The 23108-nt window shown below is 35.5% G+C and overlaps 1 protein-coding gene across 17 annotated transcripts in view; it reads right to left on the bottom strand.

Annotated features, from left to right (window-relative positions):
• The window catches only part of GRM7 (glutamate metabotropic receptor 7), a 761960-nt gene that overhangs the window by 215999 nt on the left and 522853 nt on the right, over positions 1-23108 (bottom strand). Inside the window, exon 8 of one of the 17 annotated variants that reach the window (XM_036218956.1) lies at positions 19712-22949. The exons of the other annotated variants lie outside the window; for them this stretch is intronic. Coding sequence (XP_036074849.1) covers positions 22803-22949 — 147 coding nt within the window. The 3' untranslated portion in view covers positions 19712-22802. Of the gene's footprint in view, positions 1-19711; positions 22950-23108 lie in introns of those variants that run through there. 17 annotated transcript variants of the gene reach the window in all.

Raw genomic sequence — 23108 nt, 5'->3', positions numbered from 1 at the left:
GCTGACCTTAAGACCACCATTTCCTGGGCTTAATTAACTTGGGTGAACACACTTCTTCCCAGTGAAATTATAGTCAAAGTCCATTATAAAGCAGCTTATCAGAGCAAAGTTGGCTCTCCCCAACATAAAACAAAGAGGTCCAAAGTATTGCCTCTTTCAGTATTGCTATGTCAGCGCAAACGAACTGTCAAATGGAGGTGATACTGGGCACATAGCAAGACAAGAAACACATGACAAATAAATGAAAATATTCAGAGCCGACTCTAACATGATAGTATTGCTGCCTTCCCAAGGTGTTTGTAAATTCTGAACTTCCTGTTTCATTTTCTCTCCTTTAATTTTCTCAGAGGAAATGCCATATAAATCACTTTTCTAAAAAAAATCTTTTCAATCCACTAAAATGAAAATTGGCCAAACACAGATGACTAAGAATACCCTTAGAAATACATTCTGGCCTCATTATGATATTGTTCATTGACAAAAGTAAACAGCTGTAAGAAAATCACATATGAGTATTGAGTGCACCATATCACCGATTAACCTCTTTTTATAATTATGAATACTATATATAATTACAAAAAATGTCCACATACAGTTATATAACATTATAAAATATATACATACATATGTGTGCATATGTATACATATGTATATACATATAAAATTATTCATTACTATTTTTCAGTATATAAATATTTACTGTGTAAATATTTGTTGAACACATTCTTTGTGTTTACATTTAAGTATAAGGATAGAACACCACTTGAAGTAACAATTAAGTAAATATAATTTCATGCTACAGATCTGTGCTTTCTTTCCCATATCTCAAATGTTATTTATTGCTCCCCAGTTTAATTCTCACTTTCTTTATATTTTTTCCACAGGACTATTTACAAATGTGATTTCCACTATTATTGTTATTTTATCACTCCAAGGTTGGCCCACATATTCTATTTTTGATAGTCTCACTACAGCTATTGTCCTCATGCCCTCTATTCACTTGATTGACCAGGATTAATTACTTGAAAAGTGTCTGGAAAAAAAAAAAAAACAGACTAGAGTTTTCAGTGCCTAAATATTAAAATTATTGCTTTAATTTTTAGTCCTCTTGGTAAGAAAATAATACACATGGTCTTTTGTTGGCTCCCAGATACTACAAATTTATTCCTGAAATGAGGATTTGGGAATAGGAGTGATTGCCCAAACAAAAAAATCAAAGTGCTGAAGGATAGAAATAAGTATTGAGCAAGTAAATGCTAACCAAAAATTGTATATCTGAAAAGACATAATTGAGACATAAATGTAGTAGAAATTCGTCCTTATTTGAAATAAAACCGAACCCTACATTATACATTGTGACTTCTTTGAGAAATAAAATACACTGAAGTCTGAAAATGGGCACTGTTTTAAAGAACCAAAACAACTAGAACCTAGTGCTTTCTTAATTGTAATGAATGATCAAGTAATAATGAATTCAAGTTTACTCCTTCTGTCCCAAGTATATAAAGTTAGTGAAAAGATACCAGTTCTGCGATTGGACTAGGCAGTAAAGAGAGCTCTAGGCCTTAGCTTTTATCTGCTGATCGGTTAATTGGCTTTAATTAGTTTGCACACCTTATCAGAACCATGACAATCCTTTCAATCTGATAAATCTTTGGAATATAGCAATTGTTCTGGAAGCAGCTTTCCTTTAAGACAGATAAACAATATTGCTGCTCTCTCTCTCAGGACTTAGTTCAATTCCCATCTGCTCATATTTCTCTATATGAAAATAAAAATTCTGTAGGTATCTAAAGACCGAAAGATGTAGTTGGTATTTACTGATCCCACTAGCAGTGTCCTGACCAGAGGCTCCCCGCAACGAGTCCCCTATTGTCATTCCTGCTTCTAAGTCCTCTAGACGGAACTATTTCCTGCCTGTTTCCAAGCCTGGTTCTCCCAACCTCACAAGAGACAATTCCATTTAATTATCTTTTGCTTAAATTAACCAGTTTATTTCTGCTACTTACAATAAAATATCCCTATCTGACCAATCATTTATTCAACTGATGTGTTTTAGATGCCCACAATCTGTCAGGCACTTGTGATTCAGTGATGGTCAAACACCAGGTTTCTGCTCACGGGAGCTCACATCCTGGAAGAGGTGATTATAAAGATGACATGAGGGTGATCTGATAAAAAAAAAAAAAAAAACAAAAAACAAACAAACAAAAAAAACGTGGGGTACAGGAGGGTGATGTGTCCCTTTGCATTGGAAAATTATCTCACAGGATAATTTTAGAATTAACAACTGAAGAGAAGGAGGCAGCCGTTTGAATTGCTGGAGCAAGACCATTTCTCCCAGACAGAAGAATGAATACAAAGACAAAGAATGAAGAACTTGCTAATTCCAAGGAGAGTGGTTAAACCAACTAATCCATTAAGTGGACCCTGGTCTCTCCTTATCTGCCCTTCCAAACACTGGTGGCTTTACAAACACAGCTAGACAAATCTACTCCAAAAATGACATCTCCTTTCTCTAAAATCATTTTACTATAAAAATTTTTATCTTCTACTTGTTTCATACATTTGCAATATGTTTCTCAACAAAATTATTAGCCCTTTTAGTGTTGGAGACATGTCAGACACTTTATTTACATTCCCATATATTACGCACATAGTACGTGTCCCATGAAAGGCTAGTAATTAATATTGCAAGTGCCGATCAAAAACAGATTATTGTTAGTCATGTGTGGCAAGAATTCCATAAAGACATTGTAGCATTTCTCTCTACGGGTTGCCTTATCTCTGCATTCATTAATTAAAGCAGTTAGGATGGAGATTCTTTATATATCTAGTCTAGGCTGAAAAAGCTGACAGTTCAATTGGATTCATCAGCTAAGTCCCTAAAGTTACAAGCTCTTGTAATTAGTAATTGACTTCAGAGGATTTAACAGACTATGACAAATATGCCAACATTTCCAATCCCCCCTAATACACAGAAATAATCACCTTTAATACAGCCTATTAATACCATATACAGAGGTGTATGCAACACACTACCAGGTGGGGGATCCACTTGGTAGTGGGTGATTAAAATATAATATTTCCAGGACAAATGATTGAAAAAAAAAAAAAAGTCACCAGAGATATGTCATGGTGGGTAAGTTATTTATCTGCAATGATTCTGGAAGTTAACAGAACTGAAATAGATTATATCTAATGTGATATGCAGGATGTCACAGGCAAATCCTGGGGAAATAATTTATTTTTTCTCTGAGTGGAATGATCATTGTTGTCTAAGGAAGAGCTATACCATCTTCACACCTTCTATTTGTTTCCATGGCACTGAGAAGCTATGTTGCGGGTAGGAAGAAACATGCTACAGGAAAATAAAAGCTATGAACTTTATCTGGTCTGTGTCTTTTCTTAGGAATTCTTCATTTGTTAATGAATTTTGGAATTCTTTAGGTTGTTTGATTTTGTCAAAACCACTAATATGGGGGATTACTTGTTCCTGAGGAAGAAATCTTATCATCCTAAATGGTTTTTTCTTGCCCTACTTTCAAGACATGCTCTCTGATGCTAATTACACAGGGCTTTGTGACAGGAATAGTAATACTCTATAGAACAAATTATATATATGGACAAATAAGTGGGACAGAAATTTAAATTGAGAATCATGTCATAACTTATTGCAACACTGAAAATTGTCTAGTTACAAGGACTTTCAGAGTTTCTTCATCTGTAAAATGGGATTTATCATACTTCAGTGGTTTTCTTAGAATTAAAATGGATATTGATATTCAAACCACCACAACAAACCCAAAGATCATGTCTCATTTTTGATTTATTACAACAAATATCTTCACCCACTTGCTTAGTGATAGCTATTTATTGACAAGCAGGTAGTTATTTTCCTGAATAAATACCAACATGTTATACACTTTCTCTGAGCTTCTCAGAACATAGAACATTCCATTTAACAGAGATAACAGTGAACTTATTAAGTAGGGCTAATTAGGAGCAAGTAGTCATGCATAGATATATAAATAGCAACAACAAACAAAAAACATGAGAATTGACATCTATTCAGATTATTTATCCTTGAATCATATTTTTTAGTTTATTAGTTGGTTTTGTTTTATATCTACAAGTCACTAAAAGTTGACCTAATCCATGAGGCCTAGGGAGAGAAACAGACTTGATTAATGTTTTGTATATATCCAACCAGTGTTGAAAATCAACTAGAAGATATTTAATTCTGGGTATTTTTCCAAATGGAATGAACCAGATGGTAAGCAGACTGAACATAATTCCTTACAGTATTGTTACTATATGATTTATTGACTATTTATTGGGATTAGTCATTGAGCTAAGGGCTTTAATATATTTTCACTCTTGATTCTCCCTACAATGATTTAAGTTACTTCTACACTTAAGATTGTATGGATGAAGTTAGTGAGGTTCAGCAAAGTGACAAAGCTTGCCCAAGCTCTTATGTAGCAGGCAGCAGAGCCAGAATTATGTCCAATTTTGTTTGATTCCAAAGCCAAGTTTTCCTTACCACTATATCATGCTGCATTGTCCATCAAATGAGGCGACAAGTTCCATAGGATAGAAAACTCAATGGAAGTTGCAATTTGAAGCCCATTCAACCCTTATGTTCTATGATCATATGGCAATAGAATCTAGGTTTTCTGTTACCCAGCTTTCCAATTATTCACTTTCATTGCATTGCACAGTGCTTAGTACATATTATATTCTCAATAAATATTTGTTCGAGGAACAACTGCAAAAATTGTTAAAACCATTCAACAATAAAATGTAACTTCTCTACAAAGAAAATAGTTGTGAACAAGGGAATAAATCATGTAGCAAAGAAATTGGTACTTATAATTGGTGGCTTATTGTAGTAGATAAGAAGTCAGGCACTGTGTCTGAATTCTAGTTTAGTCAACTACAAACTATAATTTTAAGTGCATTGCTTAACCTCTTTGATCTTCAGTTGTTCATAAATGGAAACTTCAAAGGGCTATTGTACAATAACTGATATAATCGAAGCATAGAGTCCAATACAAGTATTCAATAAATGACAGCCTTAATCACTGCTCTTACCTGCTATGCCCTGGATAGTGGATTCTAGCATGATTTTGCCAAGGTCTGTTTTTAAAAAGCAGTCGTCGTCAGTGTTCCCCAAGAATTTCAGAAACATGTGCTTTTCTGATCTTAATAAGGATTTCCAAAATCCGCTTTGGTGTCTTGTTCAAAAGGATAAGTTTTGATAAATTATTCTAATCATTTTTATCAAAGGCAAAGTCTTTAAGGCTCTAACATGGAGATAATGATATTATGTACCTTATAGGCTTGTTTTAGAATTAAAAGAGTTAATGCACAAAATGTGCTTAGTGCCTGATACCACATGTTAGGCACTTAAAAAACAACTTTAAAATAGTCTACACTATTATCATTCTGATACATCAATTCCAACCTGTGGGGGTTTTACCCCACCACCAAACGATTCTCTGACACAAGTTGGGTGTTGTACAGTTCAACTCAACTGTGATACTATCTACTGAGATAGTATTCGAACCCACAGGTTAGAGCCTCAACCCCACAAAACTGCCCCCAATACCTTCAGAGGCCAATAACAAGTGCAGATAGTCACCTGTCCTTCTGATCAAGCAGTTATAAATCAGAGAGGTTCCCATTACCTCCTCCCCAGGTTCAGTTACTTTGCTAGGATGGGTCACAGAATTCAGAGAAACATTTTACCTAATGTGTTACCATTTTTTAAGTAAAAGCACATAACTCAGGAATAGCAACATAGGAGAGATGCATAGGACAAGGTATGGGAAAGGGCTTGGAGCTTCCACTCTCCCAGGACTTTTACCTGTTCACCAACCTGGAAGCCCTCTGAACACTGTGGTTTTGCATTTTTATGGAGGTTTCATTACATACTCATGACTGATTAAATCATTGGCCACTGGTGACTGAACTCAATCTCCAACCCCTCTCAACATCCTAGAGGTTGGGAGGTGGGACTGAAAGTTCCAACCCTCTAACGACTTGCTATACTGGGAACCAGCCCCTATCCTTAGGTGGGATACAAAAGTTACCTCATTAATATAACAAAAGACAACTTTATGGCTGTCATCACTTAGGAAATTCTAAGGGTTGTAGGAGCTCTGTGCCAGAAATCAATGAAGACTGAGTATATATTTCTTATTATATTGTGATTCAATATCACAACTATGTGGTCAATAAATACTAGCTGTTACATTAGTTATCTTTTGCTTCATCAATGCTGTGAAACAAAAGCTTAAAACTCTCAGGGGCTTGCAAAGACAAATATTCCTCACTCTCACAGATCTGTCCATTGATTGATTTGGCTAAGGTAAGTTGAGGTAAGCTAGGCAACTCCATTTTATGAAGTGGTAAGACTGAGACTGATCCACGTGTTTCTCAGCCTTCTTGTACCAGTGAATCCCCAAGGCATGTTTTTCTTCATTGTGAATGTCAAGAGTGTAGACCTAAGTCAAACCATGCTCCTGGTCCAGTCTTGTTTATTAACGGTCCATTGACCAAAGCAAGTCACGTGGCCCAATCCAAGGCAGCGAGGAAGAGAAGCATATCTGCCCAAAGAGGTGAGGGACAGGAAAGAAGTTTTGATAATCAAGTCCATCATGGTTGTATTCCAAGTATCCATGAGTTAAACCAATTTCATCAACATCATCCATTATTAAATGAACTTCCCTCCTAGTCTCTGGAGAGCCAAACCCTTAGGATGTGAGTGATTGAATAAAAGCAGATTCACTTCCACCTAAAGATCTTTTCCTGCACACCAAATTGAAGGAAACTGGCCCTCTGGCATCAAGCTGAATTTGGAATTCCAAATAAGGAAAGCTAGCACTTAGGGCACTGCATAGTGAATCAAATGCCAACTCCAAACTCTTATTACCATAGAAGGGGACGACACCTTCAATCTATTTCTAAGTGAAAACAATTTTCTTCCGAATCGGATGACAGCTGATCTATGAATACTGTGCATTGGATGCCATAGATTATTTAATATACAGTGAACCATAAAGAAGCTTAAAACCAAGAGACAAAAGCTCATAGGAGATTTATAATAAATCTAGGGGACACCTTACCTTGGTTTGTCAAAACAGGTTGTTAAAAATAGCTAATAAGGCATAATGTGAGTTAGAGATGAAAGGGTGAACGGTGTAGGGAAGCAACGAAGTATGTTGTCCAGGGCCAGATCTCCAATTAAACTGTCTGCTGTTGGCTGAATCTCTGCCTTCCCAGCTCAGCAGTGTTATTTTTGGAGTGGCCAAAAGTTGAGCTTTAATTCCTCACTCTGCCCTTTCTATTGGTGTAACCTTGGGCAATCTCACTCACTGACATAGTTTCCTCATTTGAAAATATCCACCTACTCTCACAGGCTTCTGTTAGCACTTCCTACATCAAGTGTCTAAAGTATTGCCTATTAGAGAGTGATATCTCACTAAACATTAGCTTTCATGGATTTCAGCAGTATTATCATCATTAGATACATAATGAGAGTATAAAGGGATTTACTCATGAGGGATCTTTAAAACAGAATCTCTAGATGACAGGGTGTGGTGGTTTATAACAGGTCTGCAAATTCATTGCCATTGAGAGGCAGGTTCTGTGCCATCTTCCTTTGAAATTTGGCATGTCTTTGTGTCTTGGAGGAATAGAACACCATGGAAGCTCTGGGTGACTCCTGAGGCTAGGTTAGACAAAACCTGCAGCTTCTGCTAATTCCTGGTGAGATTCTCTGGGAGCCTTCAGGTGCTATGTAAGAAGCTCAGAGACCTTGAGGCTGTCATGTGGAAAGACCATACCCCAAGACCACACAGAGAGTGAGAGATACCTGAGGTGCCCCAGCTCTTCCAGCCCAGGCCCAGACACAGGACAAAGAAGGCTTCAAAATCTCCCAGCGCATTTATCACCTGACTGTAACTCCATGACAGGATCTGAATAAGAACTGCCTCACTGGGCTCAGTCAACCTCAGATTCAGGGGCAAAATCAGTGACTATTACTTTTTTCAGTCACTGCATTCCCATGATTTGCCATGCGCCAGCAGATACCTGGATTGCAGAGATCCTGCAGCCATCCCAGTAGAAGAGGAAAGCCTCTGGCTCCATCCTCTCTATGTCAATCTGAACAGCTCTCTTCCTTACATTGAAATTCTATATATTATTTTATTATTATATTTTTTAATTTGGAAGGGAAAAAAAAACCTATTTGCTAAAAGGATAAGTTTGAAACCACTGAAATAGATAATATCTTAAATGTCTTCTAGTTTTATAAATGGAATTCACATGAAATAACAGCACTTGAAGATATACTACAAGCCACACACACTGTGTAAATTACTTTCTGTACATTAAATCACTGAATGCCCATCATACCCACTAGCCCTACATCAACCAACTGTGAAACAGCAGAGCAGGATTTGAACCTAGGCACTCTGATCTTAGAGCTCACATTTCTAATTAGAACACAGGAGCTAAAATGAGCTATTCTGCCTCACCAGGAACAGTGCTCATGCTTCTTAATGACAGTTGTAAAAAAGGGCCATGTCTACTTGTAAGCTGAATGTTAGCTACATGGCACAATTAGGTTCTAAAATATTGTCCAATCAAAATCATTGTCCAAACTCCACATTCTCTAGGGTAAAGAAATTGTCACTTTGGAGAAGTAATTCATTAAGTCATTTTCATACATTAATTTTTCTAGAGAATAGGCAATTACCTATGGGGACTTAGATAATTAAAAAAAGAGACAAAATTCATTGATTGGGAAATGCCAATACGAATATTTTTTCCGAGGAAGGTACAGAGCCCCAAAAGACTGTTTTGTGTGTCTTAGGAGAGAAGAGGAGATATAAGAATCCAGATGATAAATATTTTGAGGAAAGCTGGTACTAATGGAATTAGTATCTCAGACAAGACTCACATTTCTTTATTGATTCTTTCCAAAAGATCAGCCTTACTGGAAGAATAACTATTAATACTAATATATTTATTATTAATACTACTTACTGAGTCTCAAACATAATTTTGAATATATTATTTTTAGTTTTTATAATCACCCTATAATAAGGGCACTAGTATCGCATTAGGCTGATGAGAAAACTAAGGCTCAGAAAGGTTAAACATTTGCCCAAGCCAGAAAGCTAATAAATGGAAGAGACAGAATTTAAATTCAAGATTCAATGACTAGTTTCAAACCTTTGCTCTTTTTTTAGAGACATGAGAGATATCTCTTGGGGTTGATATTATATCCCTTTAACTGTACACAGAGGGCTCATAAATATGCCAAACATCTGAGTCATCCATCTCTGCCTTAAAAAGACACACAAGAAAATTACATAAGATGAAACACGTGGACATGCTCTACAAACTTAAAGTGCTACCACGTAATCTGCTAGAAAACAAGATTCAAGAGAAAAAATAAATAAATTGAGCCAGGCACTGAAATCTATAACACTGGTGGAAACAGTGGCTTCATGAGAAATCTAGGATCAAAATCTATTGGGAAGAAGGGATTCAGGAGGCATAACAGATCCTAACAGGTGGGTTCATATGTCATGAGAGACCATTATATGTGGTTTCCAGTATACAATGAGAAACTTTGCTGTATTTTTAACTTATGGCCTTATGTATCTAAACACCCCTGAAGCATCTCCTTCTTCACCTATTGAGGTGACATAAATTCTGCACATGACTGAAAGTAGATCATACCACACTATCGAACTTACACGAAAGTTGGAAGAATAATCCAGAAAACTTTATATAATCTTTCACCAATTTTTAACATTTTGCCACATTTTTATACCACATCCTCTCTTTCTCTCTCTGTCTCTCTGTCTCTGTGTGTGTGTGTGTGTGTGTGTGTGTGTGTGTGTGTGTGTGTATCCCTTTATATTTCAATGTATATTTCTTAAGCATGAGGACATTCTCTTACATAACCAAAGTTACCAGATTGGAAAATTAAAGTGATGTCTTTCATGACATTGTCATTTCTGAATATGAGCCAGTTTTTTAAAAAAGATGTACCTCATTTTTAGTATTTCTGATGTTGCCTTGTGGTGAGATTCTAATTAAGCATTCCTGACTTGAATACTATACAGATAACTATATGTCCCTTCTTATTGTGTCAAATCAAGAGGCTCTAGGTGTCCACCTATATTTGTTTATATTAATAATCAGTCAAGATGTTGGGTTTCTTCACTGGATACTATTTTTTCTCTCACAGTTAATAAGTGATCTGTGGGGAAACACTTTGGTAGTGCTAACCTTTGAGCTCATGATTAAGATGACCCCCAGTCTCTGCCCCAGAAGCTTCCACAACCCCCCATTGATAAGAGATGCAAGATGAACTTTGTAATAAAAATTTAAGTATTACTTGATATAAGAAAATGTGGTAATAAAAATGGATTTATACTTCTTCTTTGGGACAAGCTCACACAGACCCATTTTTTCCTTACTTTTTCTTACTTAAGCACAACTATTAACTCTGGAACTTGCACAAGAGACAGTCAAAAGAGAACTCTGAAAGGTGATAAGAAGGTAAGGATCTAGCTTGGGAACTTAGGATTGGGGAGCCAGCAAAATGGCAGTGTCCGGTGCTCCCTATCCAAAAGAAGGTGGCACAGACCCAGTTTCCTGACTCATGACCTAGCAAAAGAGGATAGTTCAAGTAGGCTTATTCCTTCTCCAGAGAAAATAGAAGTGCCTCTGGTAACAGGTGAGTTTGATACCACTAGCAAGGGATATCTTTCAGGAGAACCACTACAAATGAGTAGCCAGGAAAATAGCCTCAGAGATACTGATATGGGTAGGAAAGACCAAATCAAGAAGAGGGACGCAGCTATGGCTAGGGTTTGGTCCAGGAAGCCTCTTTGTCCCTATGAACCTGAGACTATTTTCCCCCATCCAAAAGATACTGGGGTGGGTAAGGGAAAGACCCAGTTATAGCAAGTAGCCTGGTTCGAGGAGTTTCTTTGTCCTTGTGGACCCAAGACTCTCTTTCCTTTTCCTTCTTTCTCTACCCAGAGAACCAGGAGGAAAAGGGAGTAGCCATGAGGATCTTAGCAGAGCTCTCCACCATCAAGACACCTAGGAACCTGGCCTAGGTAAATCTCTTCTTCTCTCTGGCAGTACCACTAGCGACCAATGGGACACCAAGTAGCATCAGCTAAACCAAGCAGATCAATACAAGACTGAAAAGACTACAAAAATTAAACTGCCATTACAATAGCAGTTCACAGAAGGCCAAGACCCATATGCTAAACCTTAACGCAGTGAATGCCTGCCTGGCAAAATTAAAGATTCAGGTAGAACCCAGAGTCTCCATACGATAAACAAGCTACAATAAACAAAATGTAAAAACTACCTGTCATGCCGAGAATTAAGAAAATCACAACTTGAATGAGAAAAGACAAGCAACTGATGCCAACACCGAGATGATTTGATGTTGACAAAGATTTTAAAGCCACCATTATAAAAATGATTCAACAATTAATTGCATATTCTCTTGAAACAAATACAAAAATATCATCAAGGAAAATATTTATTAAAAATACCTAAATTGAACCAATAGAATTAAATATTATAACAATAACAAGAAGAAAAACTCACTGGAAGAAACTCAGAAAGAGTGGAGGTGAGAGAGGATAGAATCAGTAAACTTGAGGACATATCAATAGAATTTACTCAGTTTGAGTAACAGATAGATCAAAGACTGCAAAAAAAAAAATGTGCAGAGGCTTACTCACCTGTGGGATAAGAAGAAGAAATCCAGTATTTATGTTTTCAGAGTCTCAGGAGAAGAAAGAGAGAATGAGGCTAAAGAGCATTAGAATATATCATGGTTGAAAACTCCAACTTTGATGAAACACAAGCCTGTAATTTCCAGAAGTTGAACTGACCCCTGACAGAATAAACCTCAAAAAACACATATCAAGACACATTATAATTAAATTTCTCATTACTCATGACAAAAAAAAAAAAAAAGTCCTGAAAGCTGCTTACGTATAGGTGAATACCAATTTGAATGGCAATAATATTTTTATGGAAACTATGAAGGCCATAAGGAGAATTCTTTCCAAGTGCTGAAAGAGGAGAAGTGTTAACTTTAAATTCTATATCCAGTGAAACAACCCTTAGGAATGAAGGAGAAACAGAAATTTTCTCAAATGAAGAAAAACAAAAACAATTTGTTGCTAATAGATCTATTCTGAAAGGAAATTCTTCAAATGAAAAGGTAATTATAAAAGAATTCTTGGAGCATTGGGAAAGAAATAATAGTAGAAATATAGATAAGTGCAATACTCTATACTTTTCCCTGTAAGTTTCATAAACCATTTTTGATAACTGAAACAAAAAGTCTAACCCTACCTGATACACAAGACAATAATATTTAAAAGTGAGGAAGGTAAAGAGATCTAAATGGAAGATTTCTAAGCTTCACTCAAAGTGGTAAATTATTGATTCTAGCAAACTGTTACAAGTCATGTATGTATACTTTAATACATTGTACGACCACTGTAAAAATATATAAAGAGATATATTCAAAAACACTAGAACTAAATTGTGTTGAAATTCTCAAAAATGTTTAAGTAACCCAAAAGAAGACAAGAAAAGAAAAGCAGAACAACTAGAGAAAACAAACAGAAAACATAGTAAAATGGTAGAGTAAAGCATTAATACATCAATAATTACCCTAAATGTCAATGGTCTAACTATGCCAATCAAAAGACAGAGCTTGGCAGAATAATAAAAAAAAAATGTGACCAAACTATATTTTGCTTAAAAGAAACTCACTTATAATTCAACTGAAATTATAGCTGAGGATTTCAACAAGCCCTTCTCAGAAAGTGGTTAAACAACTAGACAGAAAATCAAGGATATTGAAGACATGAACAACATAGTCAACCCACAGGATCTAATTGATATAAATAGACTACTACCCAACAAGAGAAAAATACACATTATTTTTCAAGTGCCCTTAGAACATTCATCAAGATAGATCATATCTTGGGCCTCAAAATAAACCTCGAATAATTGAAATCATATACTGTGATCTAGAACATCAGTGAAATCAAATTAGAAGTCAATAACAGAAAGACAACAGGAAAATCTCTAAATATGTAAAAATTAATCAACACATTTTAAATAATTCATGGGTTAGAGGAAAAAAATATCATAAAAGTAAACGGACATGAACATGACATATCGAAATTTGTGAAACACTGCTTAAAGCGCTGCCAAGAGAAGAATTTATAATACTAAATGCTTACTTTAGAAATAAGAAAAGTTCTGAAATTAATAACTCAAGTTCCTACCTTAAGAAACCAGAACAAAATAAACCTGAAGCAAGCAGAAGGAAATAAGAGAAATTAAAAATAGAAGATCTACAGAAAAAAATTGAAACAAAAAGCTGACTTTGAAAAATCAATAAAATTGGTAAACATCTTGTAAAACTGGTGAAAATAAAAAGACACATCACCAACAGCAGGAAATAAATAAGATATATTACTGCAGATTCTGCAGTCATTAAAACAAATGAATATGACCAACAATTTTATTTTTCTCAATTCAGCTCCTTAAAAGAAATAGACCAATTCCTTGAGTACTATAAACTACTTAAAATCAATCAAGATGAAATAAACAATCTGAAGAATCCTATAACCATCAAATAAATCAAACATGCAATTTAAAATCTCCTGAAAAAGAAATCCAAGCCAAGATGGCTTACTGAACAATTTTATCAAACATATTATAAGAATTAACAGCAACTTTTAAAATTTTATAATAGTTTCGAGAATGCAGTACAATGGTTAGACATTCATATAATTTACGATGTAATCCCTCTGATTACTCTAGCTCCTATCTGTCATTACGCATAGCCATTACAGAATTTACAATTTTATCTAGTCTTTTCTAGAAATCTAAAGAGAATGAAACAGTTCCCAAGTCATTCTATGAAGTCAGTATTACTGATACCAAAATCTTGCAAAAGCAGTTCACAAAAAGAAAATCACAAACAATCTCTCTCATTTGATGCTAATCCTCAACAAAATATTAGCAAACAAAACTAACAATGTATGAAAATATTTACATATCATAACTAAGGGAAATGTATTCTAGGTATGCAAGGATGGTTCAACATTAGAAAAGCAATCAATATAATCAGTCATATCAAAAAGTTAAAGAAGAAAGATCATATGTTTGTGTTCCCTACTGTCACTGTCTTAGTGCCAGGGTCAACCCTTAGGAATGAAGGAGAAATGGAAACTTAGTTGGTTAGTTGGATGAAAGCGACACAAAAGTTTTTCTAGAACAGGGACATATTCCTATAAATGCTAGTCTTCAAGTCTTTACTGACTATCTGCCACGAGCTAAACACTGTTATCTGGTATTTCCATGCTTTCTCTTATTTAATCCTATTACTGCCTTTCATTCTCAAATAAGGAAACAGATTCTAAGAGGAGAAAATGGTTTGCCCAAGGTTGTACAGCTTTTATGTAAAGAAGCTACTGTCCAAGTCCAACTCCCACGTCTGTTACATCTTCCACATGGGTGACTGGAAGTAGGCTATCACAGCAACTACTCATTTTGAAAACTGGAAGGAGATATAGGGTTAGAGGTTCAGCTCCCTATCTTAGTGAGTCATTGGAGGGACAGTCCCATGGCACTCTTGCTGAGGGTCCAGGGCAATGCCATACTACAGAGTGGACAAATATTTTATGTAAATTACAAAGTAGAGAAACTCTAATTTTTAAAGGCCAATGGCTTATTCATCTTGGTATAGATTGTATATTCTCTATAAGTCATTTTCTTCAATATTTTATTGCACAAACACAACTAAAAGCAAAAGAATTCAAAACATGTAAAATAATTCACCCATCAGAGTTCCAACACCGTAACAAATCCCTAACATGTGACTTCTTTTCATTTTTGTATTTTTCTCTTCAGTCTGTGTTAACCTGCATGTTATTTTTACAAAATTATGCACTTAGTCATTTGATACATTTTAATTGGACATCTAATATAACGTAAGAAATTTTTTGGACTTTAGGGATATAATGAAAAGCAAAAACGAGCTCTATCCTCATGAGCTTAGATTGTGATGTGTCCATTTTTATTATTATATCATAGTAATCTTCTTATTAATCCATGTAATTTTATTTTGAGCCAGCAAAACACATTTCATTCAGGTAAAACAATTTCTTTACTTAATGTAGAATATTTTGTTTTCAGATTATTACTATTTTAGTTAATAATATAGGGTTTTGTGCATGTGTGTGTGTGTATGTCTGTATGTGTGTTTTTAGATTTTTTTTTTTTTACTTTAGACTTCAAGGAGTGGGGCTGTGGGCTTACAAGAGTATGAGTGTCTTTATTGTGTTTAAACATATAGCCAAATTTATTTCTGAAATGACTATATGTTATATAGCTACCATGAAGATACATTGAGTCTCACCTTATGTGTAGCAACTTTAAGTATTGTGATCTTTGAAAACTTTAATGCAACTTTTCAAACATAAATGAAAATAATCTAATGTACTTCTATGTATAAAACACTCAATTTCAATAATTATTAATACCACTTTTTGCACTATATATTTTATTGGAGTGGGCTTTGGAGACGGTTATTTTCTTTTTTACCCACAAACCACTAAATGAATGAATACACCACAAGTGATATTTGAAAATTATAGCTTCAAGCTAAGGCAAATCTACTTGTTTCAAAACAATTAAATTTCAAGTTAGAAAATACTACAAGGAGAAAATGTGAATTGCTTACCACATTTGGATGAACCTAAAATGTAGCTATGTTTATGTATGCCAAGGGGGAGGTTTAAACAGGGAGAATCATCTCTTCATTTCATCTGACTCTTTACATATTTTGCCCTAAATCATATAGTTTCTATTCTAGAACGTTATTTTTAAGTGAAGTTTAAGTGGACGATAACTAAGTTACCCCAAGGTAAAAAGAATGGGAGAGAAAATATTCAGAAGAAAAAAAAACAATAAATTTTCATTACATTTTAAGTATAACCTCCATATATTAAATTTCAAAAGGCCATTGATTAGTTATATACACCATTTTCTTATTGTTTAATTGATACCTTTTTTGTTATAATTATTTGGGAATCTTGGTTGGAATGGATTTTAGCATATTTTTCATCACTTTCCCCCATGGGTATTATAATAAATGTGAGTATACATACTTATACATTAATGTATAAAATGTAATTTAAAATATATTGTAGGGAATAAAATATACTATGGCATCAAATTGATAATATACATATATACACAATCAAACAATTTTGGTGCTACTATGCATTCTACTGAAAGAATCTAGCTAAATCACAGGAATACTGCATAACGAGTGACACAGTCACCCAAAGAATCAACCTTACAGACGAAGGTCATGTTTTCCATGGATTTATAATGAAGAATAGGAAGAGCTAGTGTTTTGAAACAGATGTATGTGGTTCAAATCTTGACTCTGCCTCCTATAACTGTCTTAGTCTAAGATTTAAATCATTCTCTGATCTTTATTTATAAAATGATAATAACATGTATGTTAAAAGATTATTGTGGATATTAAATTACATTATATAAAGAAAAATAAATTAATTTATATAAAGGTATTTAACAGATGGTGGGAGCAGTGAAGAAAAAAGAAAAATGAAGAGAAGGAAGGAGATATCATTTATTAGTTCACAACCAATATCTTTCAAAATTAAATAGAATACAAAATACTCTGTGTGTATCTGTGTATTTGGGTTGTGATATAAAATATGTTTCCTACTATGGACCCCAGTCAGATATGTTTTTAAAAAATATATCTGTGGAGGCACTTTAACACTGTAAAAATGGTATTAATATCTACTTCATAGGGGTTTTCTTAAATGAGTTTAAGCAGGTAAAGTACTCAAAGCAACAACTGTTGAAGGTAAACAATTGGTAATGGTTAACAATTATTTCTGATTGTTACTGTTATTGTTGATTTTGTGTGTATATAATTTAAAATATTATATTACAGAGAAATACACACACACAGAGAAGATTCTGATGCTACTGTGCTTTCTACCTCAAGAATCTGGATAAACCACAGGAACTCTGCACATTGCTGTTGGTGATCATATCAGTCTTCATCTATGTGAGGAGTATTTTTTTATATGCAATCTAACTCCATTTGTCTACAATGTAGTGCCTTCTTCCAGAAGAAAAACTAAAGACCTTTCTAGATCAGTGGTTTCCAGAATGTGAAACAACAAGCAATGGGGAGAGGAGCCTGAAATAAGACAACTGCCTTTAATTTTGCTAAGGATATTAAAAAAAAAAATCTTCCTACTTTTTATCACCACCACCACCACCATTTAAAAAGCAAGAACACTTAAATACTCAAAAATAAAAAAAGAAAAAAGTAAAGTTTATCAGATAAACTTATAAAAAATTTTATGATATTTAACTTGCACTTCCTTAGAGCAAAAGGAAAGATATTCTTAGAACAGAGTCAGTTCAAGAAACAGCATTTAAGAATCTAGTCTAGGGTTTGGACTCTTAACAACTTTAAGGTATATGTTCAACTTCTATGTGATTTGGTGCCTATTTCTGAAGGATTTGATCACATATATTATATCTTTTTACATATGAGTATTTGTACAATTGTTTAATATCTTAACATTTTAAAGTCACCTCACATTACAGCTTGTACTGATACCTACTTGTAAATGGCTGGAGAAAAACAAATATTTAAGTACTTCCAATTTTCAGCCTCACTCTCACATGTGGGCAGAATTTAAGAACCCAAGTTAATAATCTGCGCCATTCACTTCCTATCCAGAGACACTCACATTTCTTTTAGTGTCGTTCCAAGAGACAGTGATATGAAATGACTACTAAACGATATATTTCTCATAGTCTCTGAAAAAGCAAAAATTAAGACAGCGAAAAGGCTCGCTAGGGAAACAAGGGCTGCTATCACATTCATTAAAATAATTAGAGATTCTTGAACTTCCTTAAATAATTCCTGATACTTTGGGATGATTTGATGTTTATCCTAGCTTAAAGTCAAATTTAATATATTTTGTGCTTAAATTTCTTGAAATTATTTTTTCAAACTTGTTCAAAAAGACAATGGTAAGTACAAACTGAAAGACACATCAAGCCATTATGAAAAGAACTCTCTCATAGGGCTGGTTGGTCTTAGACCTGAGCTTCCTAACCTGCTGCACTGCACATTTCCCCTACTAGATGTATCCAATTGACTGATGTAACAAGCACACTCTCTGTAGGTTAGTTGAGAAGCTTATTACGGAACATTTCATTGATAAGTTTTAACTCTCTTGAGTGTGTACATTTAAAAAAAAAATGCTGAACCTAAGGGAAAAAAAAGACCTATCTACTGCTGTGTAACAAATTACCCCAACACTTATTGACTTAAAACAACAAACATCTATTTTCTCGTGATTCTGTGGGTTAGAAATCAGGACACAGCTTAATTGGGTCCTCTGGCTCAGAGTCGCCTACATTGCTACAGCCAAGGTGTCAAACAGAACTGACTCTCTTCTCAAGGCTCAAATTAGGGACAGTCCACTTTCAAGCTTCCTATGTGGTTGTTTGCAGGGTAAAGTTTCTCACAGCTGTTGGACTAAGGGCCTTAGTTTTTTACTGTCAGTAGGAGGCCTCGACCTAGCCAAATGGGTCTCTTCAGAGTGCAACTCAACCTAGCAGCTAATTTCTCAGAGTAAGTAAGGGAGAAAAAGAGAGCACCAAGGCAGATGACAGTCTTTATGTAACCTCACCTCAGAGATGAACGCCCCACCGCCTTTGTTTAGTCTAGCTGCTAGAAGTGAGTCACTAGCTTTGGCTGACACACCGGAAAGGGAGTACACAAGAGCATGAACCCAGGAGGTGAGGAGAACTTGGGGTAATTTTAGAGGCCCCATCACAAGAGGCTAGTAAGTTTTATCTAATCTTAAATTTTCCAACATTAGAAAATCAGAAAAGTTATAAGGAGATCATACAAACATATTAATGTGAGTATTTTTATATTTTTGTCTTGTTCCTACTGCATCTCAGTTCTGAGAACAGTTTCTGACACATACCTGAATAAAGGGATGCATAGACAATGTACCTGCCACGTCCCTGTCTGGCCTCCCTTCACTCATCTTCACCGCCAGAGGCATGTAATCTCCACTCTATTCCTTTGGCTCTGGGAACTAGAGGAGACATACTTGCACACATTATGGGGATTGCTATGCATTCTGCTTACAGTGTATTGATATTACCCAGTGACAACTATTCAAAAACACTTCTAGAAATAAACTGATTTCAGAGCCAGATCTTTGAATCTTTGTATCAGAAAGTGTCAAAGTAAATATATATTTTTTTAAAAAATAATGAAGCATATTCCATTATATTACTATCGCTAAAATATTAATAGTGTTTTTAGTAATAAGATTTTAGTGAGAGCAATTGTTTACTTTTAATGCGATAAATTATTTAAAATGCTTCTTCTTAGCAGATTTTTAAATGTTTACTCTGTATGTTTTATAATATTCTTAGATAACAGTAAGGTAGTCTATATATAATTTATAATATATATATACACACATACATAAATATACATAGGTATAAACATATACTAATACATATGTCAATCTGTTGATATCTATATGGAGAGGGGAGGCGAGGGAGAATGCTTAAAGATTTTTCTACCCTTTGGAATTTCTAGTTGAAAAAATTTATAAACCATCCTGCTCACCTGGAATAATAAAACCAATTGGCCTAACTGGCTTCCCTATTGTTCTTGTCCCCTATACCTCAATCTCAGTCCCAAACCCACAGATCTAACTCTGAACACATCACTTCCCTGATTAAAATCCTTAAATGGTTTCCTGTTGTACTTTGAAGAAAACCCAAACTCTTCCCAAAGCCAAGCTTCACTGGCCCTTGTCTACCACTGACCTAGTCACTTCTCCCTCTAACTCTTGTTCACCTTCTACTATCACAGCAACTCCTTTCAGTTCCCAGGACACACCAGGGTCTTCTCTCCATGAGGACACTATTCGTCTGTTGCTTTCTGTTCCTTCTACCAAGTCCATTCTGTCCCAGATCAGTCTGTGTGGCTTCTTGTCACTTCCATGTCAACTCAACTGTCATCTTCTCAAAGAGACTTTGGTTTTTAATCCAAAGTATCCCTCTCCATTGTTCTATTTTATTTTCTTCATAGCACCTACAGTTATCTATTTACCAGTTGATTGCTGTCTCCTGTACTTGAGTATTATGCTCCATATGAGCAGAAACCTACTTCTAATTCAAGGTTCGATCCTCAGTATCTAGAATACTGCTTGGCACAGAGTAGGCACTCAGTGAGTATCTATCGGATGAATGAATGAATGAATCAATGAAGATGTTATTCATTTCTTGTTCCTCAATCCTTATCTGAAAAAATGGAAATTCAAAAAATACATACTCAAGTTTTTTAGGGACATCGAATGAGATCATATAAGTAAATTTTCAATGTGAAGACTGACATAACAGCAGGCATAAAATAAATATTAGTTCTTCCTCCTCTCTCTCCAAGGAATGTACAATTCTCTTAATGTCACTTTTTTTTTAATGATCATATGACACAATGGAGAATATAAATCCTCAGAATTAGAGAAACTATATCCTGAACCTTTTCCCAGAACACTTCTGAGAGCTCCTTGCTTAAACTTTCACTAGTAAAGGCTGCTCATTCTTGGCATTCTCCCACTTTTTCCACTTAAACTTTTTCTACATAAATCTCTATTCTTAGGTCAACTTTCTCCCAGAAAAAAAAAAATCCAGTTGCCCTAATTTGATATAGAGGATCTTTTACATTTAGACCCCAGAGTTGACCTATATGTAGTATTATCTCCTGGACATTCATTAGTCTCTCATACCACTGGCTTTCTCCTAAATCAGGGAGATGCATGACTGTCTAAAGTCATGTTGGTCCCTCCTGGCACTGTTTTCCTTCAGAAGCTAACTCACACATTAACTTGCCATAGATTGTTCTCAGGTTCCAGTAGAGTTAAGCTGCTGACATCTTAATAGGGGTTGGTTTACCTACTTACCAATTTCTCCTCCTATTTCTAGTTAAATGAGGTAGCTACTTTTCTTCAGGCCATGTGATTTGACTTGGAAGTAATCAAGTGACATACTTTTTCTAGAGCAGTGTCTATGGTATTGAGATACATTCAGTCAAACTCACTGGGTTTATAGGACCCGACTTTGCTTACCATGGTGTGAAACACTAATTTCTAATTAGCAAAATGATTTGACCTCTGAAGTGCATTCGCACTTTCAATGCCTTCTGCAGTCCATAGCAGGTGGTTTGCACAGCCCCGACCAGATGCTCAGCCCAGCTACAGTGAGAATACTTCCTCCATATTCTCTAAGAACTTTGGATAGGCACTTGTACCTGTTCAATATTAACATTAATAGACATCAGTCCCTTTCCTTCCCTGAGACAAATTTCCTCTCCCAAATAATTATAAAATGTAATACGGGATCAGTCAAGCATAGTGATAAGAATTATCATTTACCCTTAAAACAATCCTGGAGCTGGGTATTGTTCTCTGAGGTCCAGAGAGGCCAAATAAGTGGCTCAAGTCCCGACAGCCATTATCTGACAAATCTGGGATTCAACTCCAAGTCTCTCTTACTAGCTAGGCAGCACCAAAGAACAAATTTGAACTTGATCTGAAAGTACTAAGACTGATGCATTCCATAGCCTGATGTCGTCACTCATTCCCGACCATTCACTAACACACTTTTATACCACTCTCGTCTAGGTCACCTTCTGAGCACTACTGTACTCCCATTTTTAAATGTGTCTCCTTTAATGCATTTTATGTTTTAATGTAAGCGTGTATTTGATCAGTATATTAATTGCATGAAGCTCAGTCTTGGATCCTATGGTAAATATAAATTATGGGCCTGTTTTCCCAAAGTGTGTTCCGTACCTCAACTATATTAGAATTACTTCTGGCACAACAGAGGTAATTCAGCAGAATAGAATATCGAAGACAGTGGTGGCTTCTGATAGCATCCATTTTAACATTGGTGTCAGTGATCTGAACACATGGCAAAGTGTGAAACTCACAGCTCTAGGCTGTACATTTAACATCCCTTTTCCCCCACTAGAAAGACATCTGCAATACTCACAGTGAACGACCACTCCCAAAGTGCAAGCAAAGAAAGAAAAATAACCTTTATGGACCAACATTCTGCAGGCTTGCTTTTTAGTTAACCTCGCAATACTTTGGTGAGGTAGATGTTATGGGGCCAATTTTACACTTTGAAGTTCAAACTTGGAGTGGTTAAGTCATTGTTAATGCAGCTCTAAACCCAAACCCCAGTGTGATTCCAATTACTTTGAGGTGTGTTTATATGTAACCCAGTTTCCCTGCTGAAAAAGGGAGGTTGGTCTCTTCTATTTTCCACACAACACTCCCTCTGTACTTTCTTTTTCTCATTATGTCGCTGTAAATCTTCATTTTCACCAGCTGAAACCTGGAGAACACATTGCAGGGACAGAAAGGGAAAGAGACTCTGCTACCTGAGTCTGGCTGAGTTTTACATGCCTAGTTTTCATTTCTGCCACTTAGGTAGGTAATTCTGGGCATCTGTCCTATCCAGTTAGACCCCGTGATGGATGAGACTGTCTCCTTCATTTCCTCTGTGGTTCCCAACTGCTCTGAGGACAAAGCTCTGCACACGGGAAACCTTCAGTAAATGCTCTTGACTAACGATGGCATCTGTGTCTGACAAGTCCAGTCTCCACTGTGCACTGCAGATAAACAGGCCGGGTCTGAATTAAGAAAAGTGTCAAGTCCTGTATCCCAAAGGTCTGTTCCCGGGGTCATATAAATTGCCTGAGTGCAAAGTAAAGATAAGGGTTAGAATTAGTTAAGATCGATGTGAATCTAAAGATCTTTTCAGCCCTCTTTTCAGGCATTATACATAGTGGTTATGAGTACAGACTGTGGAGCTAGACTGCCCAACTTTATTTACCAGTCTCACTTATCACCTAT

Source organism: Rousettus aegyptiacus, unplaced genomic scaffold (assembly GCF_014176215.1).
Source record: "Rousettus aegyptiacus isolate mRouAeg1 unplaced genomic scaffold, mRouAeg1.p scaffold_m13_p_4, whole genome shotgun sequence".
In the NCBI taxonomy this organism is placed as follows: Eukaryota; Metazoa; Chordata; class Mammalia; order Chiroptera; family Pteropodidae; genus Rousettus; species Rousettus aegyptiacus.
The sequence above is the reverse complement of the archived record's forward strand: the minus strand, read 5'-3'. Positions and strand labels throughout refer to the sequence as shown.